Source organism: Sorex fumeus, unplaced genomic scaffold (genome assembly GCF_029834395.1).
Source record: "Sorex fumeus unplaced genomic scaffold, SorFum_2.1 ptg000122l, whole genome shotgun sequence".
In the NCBI taxonomy this organism is placed as follows: domain Eukaryota; kingdom Metazoa; phylum Chordata; class Mammalia; order Eulipotyphla; family Soricidae; genus Sorex; species Sorex fumeus.
In genome coordinates this window covers 15,841,835-15,850,547 of record NW_026606179.1, presented here as the reverse complement: position 1 = coordinate 15,850,547, position 8,713 = coordinate 15,841,835, and the positions used below count along the sequence as shown (strand labels likewise).

At 42.1% G+C, this 8,713-nt stretch overlaps 1 protein-coding gene across 2 annotated transcripts in view; it reads left to right on the top strand.

The window, feature by feature from the left end:
• LOC130044372 (zinc finger protein 226-like) overlaps positions 1 to 6,233 on the top strand; it is a 30,312-nt gene extending 24,079 nt beyond the window's left edge. Inside the window, exons 3-5 of one of the 2 annotated variants that reach the window (XM_056137092.1) lie at positions 71 to 118; positions 1,453 to 1,579; positions 4,048 to 6,233. In XM_056137092.1, coding sequence (XP_055993067.1) covers positions 104 to 118; positions 1,453 to 1,579; positions 4,048 to 6,215 — 2,310 coding nt within the window. In that variant the 5' untranslated portion in view covers positions 71 to 103 and the 3' untranslated portion in view covers positions 6,216 to 6,233. The remainder of the gene's footprint in view (positions 1 to 70; positions 119 to 1,452; positions 1,580 to 4,047) is intronic. The other variant, XM_056137093.1, reaches the window with a different exon arrangement.
• Positions 6,234 to 8,713: the final 2,480 nt, after the last annotated feature.

Here is an 8,713-nt window from a genome sequence, read left to right as displayed (position 1 = left end):
TGACAGTAAGCAGCCCCCGGGGTGATGGCTGGAGGCTCCCACTGATTTCTCTCTCCTTCCTGTCTCCCAGGCTAGGACTCTGTCTCCAGAAAGTGAAGAAGCCATGAGCAGGTTCAGGGTGAGTTGAGATCGCCTTTCTAGCTGTGATGGTGCCACTCAGGGTCGCCCAGGGGCACGAGGATTTCCTTCAGCGAGGGTCAGGGCGTTTGGGGCTGTTTGTCCTCAAAGTTTCATTTGTTTCATTTTTTCTTGCACCTCAACTTTTTGTTTGTTTTGGGGCCACATCTGACCTTGTGTGATCAGGGTTTACTCCAGACTCTGCGCTCAGGGGTCACTCCTGGAAGTGTTTGGGGAACCAAATGGGATGTTGGGGATCCAGCCCAGGTGGGTTACATGTAAGGCAAACAGCCTCCCCACTATACTATCGCTCTGGCCCCACATCTCAACATTTTAAATTTCACAAATAAAAGTAGAAAACAGGTGTAGTACTCTGATTTTTAAATAACCACTTCAGTACTGTTGTAAATTCTGGTACCTCAATTTAAAAAAATATATTTTGGGCCACACCTATCTCTGCACCCATATATCAGTTTTGGGGGACCTTGGGGGATTGTATATGTTGCTGGGGATTGAACCCAGGTTAGCTGCAGACAAGGAAAATGCCCTACCTGTTATAGTTTCTTACTGTCACTATGGGCCCTGTTTGTTTGGGTGCCACACCTGTACATGCACAAGGCTTACTCTTGGAGCTCTGCTCAGGAATCACTGCGGGGCGGGGGGCATTAGGGGACCATATGGGTGCAGAGTTGAACTGGGGCTTGACCACGTGAAAGACAGTCACCTTTTCTTTGTTTATCTCTCAGGCCTCTGTAATACCTCAATTTGAAAAAAAATTTAAAATTAAAAAGGTGGAGAACAGTAACAATGAAGAACAATTTCTACTTTACTATTATGTTGTTTATAAATTCACTGCTTTCACATTTCTGTAATCTCTAAGTGTATTCATAGATACATTTTTATACCTGTAACAGATCAGATATGACTTCTAAGTGTTTTTACACATGCTAACTAAATTAAGCATTAATGTACTACTAAATTAATGAGTATATTATTAACATATTTATTAATATTATAGCTAGCCATCATAATATATAAGTATATTAATGTAGCATTAAATTAAATTAACATCATACTAACCTGCTTCAGTTATGACTCACCTCTAATAGTGATTATTCAGCCCACCCAGAATCAGACAGTGCTTGGATTTTCCCTGCAGTACTTTGGGTGAGACTGTGGGGTTGGGGTGTGGCTGTGACAGAGCAGAGGGGGCAGGACTGGGTGTTCAGCTCCTCAGGTACCAGGCGACCCCCTTCTCTCCTGCCCCCTGTTGTGTGTCTTCCCACTTTTCCAGGGGGCATTGTCTGTAACTCAGGTTGTGTGTGATTGTGACAGGAGGTGGTGACGTTCCAGGATGTGGCCGTGGCCTTCTCAGAGGAGGAGCTGGGGCTGCTGGAGCCCGCTCAGCGGAAGCTGTACCGGGATGTGATGCTGGAGAACTTCTGGAACCTGTTTTCTGTGGGTGAGCCTAGGCACCCTCTTGAGTCTCTTTGTGACAAAGGGATTTCAGATTTGGGGTGTTTGAAATGATCCCATCAGTTTGGGTGTATAAACAGTCACAGTTTTGAGTGGGCCCAGAAACACTGTCCAGTGTTTGTCTAGTTTTTGGTTGTTTGCCTTTTGTGCCTCGATTGGAGCCCTGGGCCTGTCATGGAGTCCCATCCCCAGCTTTTCCTTCTAATCAGGCATGTTTTTGATCTTTTCCAAATATATTTTCTAAAAGCACTTTAGGATAGTGCCTCCTGCTCCATATATCTTCCTTCCTTCCTTCCTTCCTTCCTTCCTTCCTTCCTTCTTTCCTCCCTCCTTCACTCCTCCTTCACTCCCTCCTTCCCTCCCTCCTTCCCTTCCCCCCTCCAGCAAGTCTTATTCCTCCATGCTCAGGAAATAACTCCAAGCAGGACTGCAGGACTCTGAGGACCATATTTAGTGTCAGGGATCAAACATGGGTGGGCTATGTACAAGATAAGTACCTTATCTACTATCCTATCGCTTGGGCCTATGCTTTCAATCTCAAATATGCTATTGAAACTCACATTTCCTGAAAATTTTAAGATCCGCTTTTCACTCTATTTTTTTTCTTTTGTTTTTCCCACTTGTTCATTTTAAACTTGTGACTTGGAGCCAGCCAGGGATGTAGCTTAGCGGTTAGAGCCCCCATCTTGCATTTATGAGGCCCAGGGTACAAGTCCTGGAACTACACAAAATAGTGAAGGGATAGGGGAGCACTGGAGGGGGGCGGGGTGTAGTTCAGTGGCAGAAAGCTCTGGTCTTATTCTTGTGAGTTCCTGGGTTCAATTCCTGACAATAAAAAAGTAAACAAATCTGTGTCTCTGCGTGAAGCTGTCATCCCTTTAAAGTGAGATTTCACAGAGAGAGAGAAAGGAAGTTTTGGTTGATGAAGACAGTGGCTCAGAGAAAAATCCCCCCAAAGAAGCCAACACTTGGGACCTCTTATAGTTAACTACCCTGTTTGACCCCCCAAAGATGATGTTGACCAGGTTGACATATGGCTTTCCTGGAATTTTAGTTTGTTTTTGGGGCCACACCTGGTGGTGCTCAGGGATTATTCCTGGATTTTCACTCAGGAATCACTTCTGGCAGTGCTAGTGTGTTGTGGGGGAACCTCATATGGTACTGGGGATCAAAAAATCATATGCAAGGCAAACACCTGAAGTCCTGTACTCTCTCTCTGGCCCAGAGGTTATTATTCTGTGGAAAAATACCTTTAATGTTTTGCTGCACCTCAGATGATCAAGCTGTTGACTCTTTCAAATATTAAATTGCATCCTTCAGTTTGAAAAACATTCTGGCCAATATATCTATATTAAAAAGTTTCTCTTTTTAATAATATTTTTCAAAGATAACATTTGTCTTTTCCTCTAAAATTTGACTTTTGGGGCTGGAGAAATAGCACACTTCCCTTGCCCATGACTAACCCAGATTGATCCCCAGCACCCCATATGGTTTTCCAAGCCTGCCAGGAGTGTTTTCTGTGCACAGAGGCAGGAACAATTCCTTAGCACAGCTGGGTGTGATTCCTAAACAGAAAGATAAAAAGAATTTGACTACTGCTTGGGAAAAGACAAGCATATTTTATTTGTATTTATTTCTTTATTTTCATTTTTACTTCAGAGATTCTCAGGGCTTACTCCTGGCTCTGTACTCAGGAATTATTTCTGCTGGTGCTCAGGGGACCATATTGGATGCAGAGTATCAAACCCAGTTGGCTATATGCAAGGGAAATGCCCTCCCTGCTGTACTATTGCTCCAGTCCCACAAGCATAATATAGAAGCAGTTCAAAAGTCTGAAGGAGTCAGTATGTAGGTCTTTCTTCTTTCCTTTCATCCCTAGTGATTTTCTGCATCCTTGATTTTCTCCTCAGCATTAAGTTATGCTCCACTGTCTCTGGGGATAGCCTTTCACTTCTCAGTGAAGTATGATTTCCTGTCCTTTTCTGGTTTCAGAAACCTAAAAGTGCTTTTGCTTTTCTGCCTTTGTTCATACTTAAATGGTATGTATAGTGGTATGAGAATCCCAGAACTCAAACGGGGTGTTTGTGGGTGTTTTGGAAGAATACCTACTAAATACCACTGCTTGTTAATGGCATGAGTACTATAAAATACTCCTCCATGTGAACTCATCATGGAAGGAAAAACACAAGAATAAAAAATGATATATATATATATAGTGTATTATATGGTAGCAGTTTTGTCATAATGAATGTCCTCAGTCCTATCTCATTGGAAGTTTTATGACCCAACTTCTGCTTTCTGTCAGTAGATAAAGCAGGAACTTTATATATGGTGGAAAGTTTGAATAAACTATTCCAAGGTTCATGAAAACCTCATTGTGGCCTAAGTACTAAATCTTAAGTCGTTAAGCACAGTTTTTGCTTGTCTACCTCTCTAAATTCTCTGTTCTATTAGGAAAGAACAACCTAAGTGAGATGAGAACTGTTCAAGACAGAACTTCACCTGAAGAGCTTTCCTACTGGCAAATCTGGCAACAGATTTCACCTGACTTAACTAGAGTTCAAGACTCTATGATCAATAGTTCCAGGTTCCATAAACAAGGTGATTTTCTTGGTCTGGAAGGAATGGGAATCTATATGCAGATTTCTAAAGATGAGAATGATATACTCAATCATGATGCAGATGGTTCCTGTGATCCTGGGAATCTAGAAACCCCAACATTGAGAACTCAGGAGTACTGGAGGAAAACTTACTCAGCAGAATCACAAAAATGCTGGAATGGATACCAGCAAATTTCCATGGAAAATAAGCGATACTGGTATAAAGAGGTTGTTGATCCCATCCGTTGGATTTTACCTGGCCTCAGTGATCATACAGTGCACAAAACTGAAAAGCTTTATAGTTACAATAGTTATGGAAATAACTGCCTTAAAATATCAACACTGGATCCAAATAATATGATTCACACAAGACAAAAACCTCACCAATGTCACGAGCATCCAGAAACTTTCACAGATCTCTCCTCCTTGGATGTTCATCAACAGTTCCACTCAAAAGAGAAGGCTCAGACATGTAGTGAGTGTGAAAAAGGATTCCACTATAGCTCAGTACTTCATATTCATCAGAGAGTTCACCTGGGAGAAAAATGCTTTAAGTGTGACGAGTGTGGTAATGAATTTGAACAGAGTGCTCATCTGCAAACCCATCAGAAGGTCCACACAGTCAAGAAACTGTTCACATGTGAGCAGTGTGGGAAAACCTTTGGTCGTAGATCAGCACTTACTGTTCACTATAAAGTCCACACAGGAGAGAAACCTTATCATTGTGAGCAGTGTGGGGGGGCCTTCAGTCAGGCCTCACACCTTCAGGATCATCAGAGAATCCACACTGGGGAAAAACCATTCAGATGTGATGCATGTGGGAAGAGTTTCAGTAGGAATTCTCATCTTCAGTCCCATCAGAGAGTTCATACAGGAGAGAAACCGTACAAGTGTGAGGAGTGTGGCAAGGGCTTCATTTGCAGTTCAAATCTGTATATTCATCAGAGGGTTCACACAGGAGAAAAACCATACAAATGTGCGGAATGTGGTAAAGGCTTCAGTCGCCCTTCAAGTCTTCAGGCCCACCAAGGAGTTCACAGCGGGGAGAAATCCTACATCTGTCCTGTGTGTGGCAGAGGATTTACATTGAGTTCAAATCTACAGGCACACCAGAGAGTCCACACTGGAGAGAAGCCATTCAGATGCCACGTGTGTGGGAAAAGCTTCAGGAGGAATTCCCATTATCAGGTTCATCTTGTGGTTCACACGGGAGAGAAACCCTACAAATGTGAGGTCTGTGGGAAGGGCTTTAGTCAAAGTTCCTATCACCAAATCCACCTAAAGGCCCATAGTGTCGGGAAACCTTATAAGTGTGAGGAGTGTGGGCAAGGCTTCACCCAGAGTTCCAGACTTCAGACTCACCAGCTGATCCACACAGGTGAAAAGCCATACAAATGTGAAGAATGTGGGAAGGGATTCAATCGCAGAGCAGATCTTAAAATCCACTGTAGAATCCACACAGGAGAGAAACCCTATCATTGTGAGGAATGTGGGAAAGTCTTCAGGCAGGCCTCAAATCTGTTGGCCCACCAGCGAGTCCACAGTGGGGAGAAACCATTCAAATGTGAAGCGTGTGGGAAGAGCTTTGGCCGCAGTTCTCACCTGCAGGCCCACCAGAAAGTCCACAATGGGGAGAAACCCTACAAATGTGAGGAGTGTGGGAAAGGCTTCAAGTGGAGTTTGAACCTTGATATGCATCAGAGGGTGCACACAGGGGAGAAGCCATACAAGTGTGGGGAGTGCGGCAAGCACTTCAGTCAGGCCTCCAGTCTTCAGCTTCATCAGAGTGTCCACACAGGAGAAAAACCATACAAATGTGAGGTGTGTGGTAAAGTCTTCAGTCGGTCTTCACAGCTCCAGTCTCATCAGAGAGTTCACACTGGGGAGAAACCTTACAATTGTGAGGTCTGCGGCAAGAGCTTCAGTTGGCGATCAAATCTTACAATTCATCACAAAATCCATGCTGGTCGCAAATCCTATAAATATGAGAGGGAAGGGATGGCAAGCAGAGAGTCAACATAGAAAAAATGTTCTATAAAGTAATTTATAAAATTTTTTTGTATCATGTGAATTCTTCATGTCCTCAGGTTCATCATTGATGAAAGTCATTGTTTCAGCAATAACTTGTTATCTTTTGATAACAGAAACAGAAAAAAAAACTATAACTGGTATATTCAGGGTTTGAGTTAAAATTTTGTCTTTTGTTATTACATAGGAGAGGCTGGAGTGATTCCACTTGATCAGACATCACCCTAGCACCCCATATGGTTCTCTCACTCTGTCCAGAGGGAACCCTGAGCACAGAGTCAGGAGCCATCCCTGAGCACTGCCTTTGGGTATGTCACAGAAACAAAAAATTCACAATGGACGTACTAAAATATATGCCTACTAGAAAGGAAAACTATGTACTTTAGTTCTGAGTATGCATGATATTTAATAAGCTGGTGCTTCAAAATTTGTTTTGCAAGTAGAAAAAGGTATATTTGAAAATTTTATTGAGGTTACCTCCAAATTTTATTAGGAGTTGTGTTTTGAATTTAGAAAGTATTTTGAACAGGCAACCAAAATGTAGCTGTAATAAAATTACCCCAGAGAACAGATGAAATGTTTGAAGCTATTCAGGGCTTTAGTTTGATGTTAATTTGGCATTGGCCTATTGGAAAATATATTATTGTCTGCCATGTGGACACATCTAGTTGGGGCCTGTCACTGTGGACTTTGCTTAGTCTTTTAATGATTTTATTTTGTTTTTTTTTCCTTCCTTCCATGTAGTTCTCTGTACTGGATTCTGGGGAAAAAAAAGTTACTTTCTCTATACATCTACTATAGTTTTGGTCAGTGAATCACTGTCTAAATTTGAGACACAACATTTTCTTTTCTATTTTTTTTAAATTGTTTTAAAAAATTTCCCCTTAACACTTTTTATATACACTGCGGTTTACAAAGTTGTTCGTGATGATTTGTTACAGGCATTTAGTATTCCAACACCAATCCCACCACCATCATACCTTCCCTCCACCACTGTCTCCAGTTTTCCAAACCACCCCTTTAAGCAGGCCCTCAATAATTTATTTGATACTGTTTGAGACATTTTCTATGTGACAATTTTTAATGTTTAAAATATACTTTATATAATAGCTGAATGTATATACTCTGTATACAAAAAGGACAAAATTCAGATGTTATATAGAGGAGTACAATGAGCAATAAGGTTTTGAAGTAAATACTGAAGCTTAGTTGTGTTAATGCTGTTAATTTAATGTATCAATGCTGTTAAATCAATTAAGGACAGAGAAAAAGCACAAAAGTCTAGAGCTCATGCAGGAGGCCTAAGTTTGAGTCCCACCATCATATCATATCATCATATCATTATAAATGCTCATCATCTTGAGCACTTTTAGGAGCCCCCCACCAAGCACAGAGCTGGGAGTAACCCCTGAGCACTACTGGGTGTGGCTCAAAAATATACCCCCAAATGATAAAAATCACTCCCAACCCTTTTAGACCCATGCTTAGATATATATCTCAATGAAACATGTTTAGCAAATGGCATACCCCTATATGTTCATAAATGTCCATTCCCAGTTAAATGAATAAATTTGAGTTTATTCACAACAAGAGCAACCAATTCCATTTATTCCCAGTAGCAGTGAATGCCATGGGTAAAATCTTGAGCAAGCAAAACCAACACAGTTTTTATACCACACAACCTGTGATGTGTGATGATTATCAGCACACGAGCAAGGACCTCAGGAATGAGATATGTTAACTGACTTAAAAGGCAGAGGCGAAGATCATCAAGTCAACCCAAGTTCGATCCCCGGTACCTCACTTAGTCCTTGGGGCCCTGCCAGGAGTAATCCCTGAGCACTGATGTGTATAGCCTACAACCAAAATCAAAAGAATTCTATAGTGTGGCTGACATTTCTCCCCCTTTCTGTTCTGTACAGCTGCATTTACTTCACAGTCATACCCAGGGCTGTGCTCCATTTTAAAGCCAGAAAACCGAAAGGATGGTGAACTCTTAATGACTTCTGAAGCCTGGCTGAAGGGGGTTAACTTTTATATTAAACATTTTAAAATATATTGAACATTTAAAACAATAACATATACCTAGAGTATAAAGTGACATCCGGGTTTAATGGCTTGCTGAGAAGTCTGGCATTCCTAGAGCTGTGGTGCTCAGAGCCACTTCTGTGGTATAGAGGGTGCAATAGTGAAGTCCTGCTGGGGAATTCTGGGAATTGTAGTCTCATTGTTGGGCGTGGTAGTGGCACTTCCACCCCAGGAGCCTGAGGCAATATACTCTGTGGGAGATACTCTGGTCAGGCAAAGCACCAGACGACTTTTGGCTCCACAGCCTTGAGAAGCAGAGGGAATAAACACCTCTGGTTATGTTTCTGTTGTTATTCTGGGCTTCTCCTGCATGCATGTCATCCAGAATGAACCCATGGTTTGCATCCCAGAAGGGAGGGGGCACAAGGGGGCCAATTCCCCCCCCCCCTTCTGTTTCCCCACAA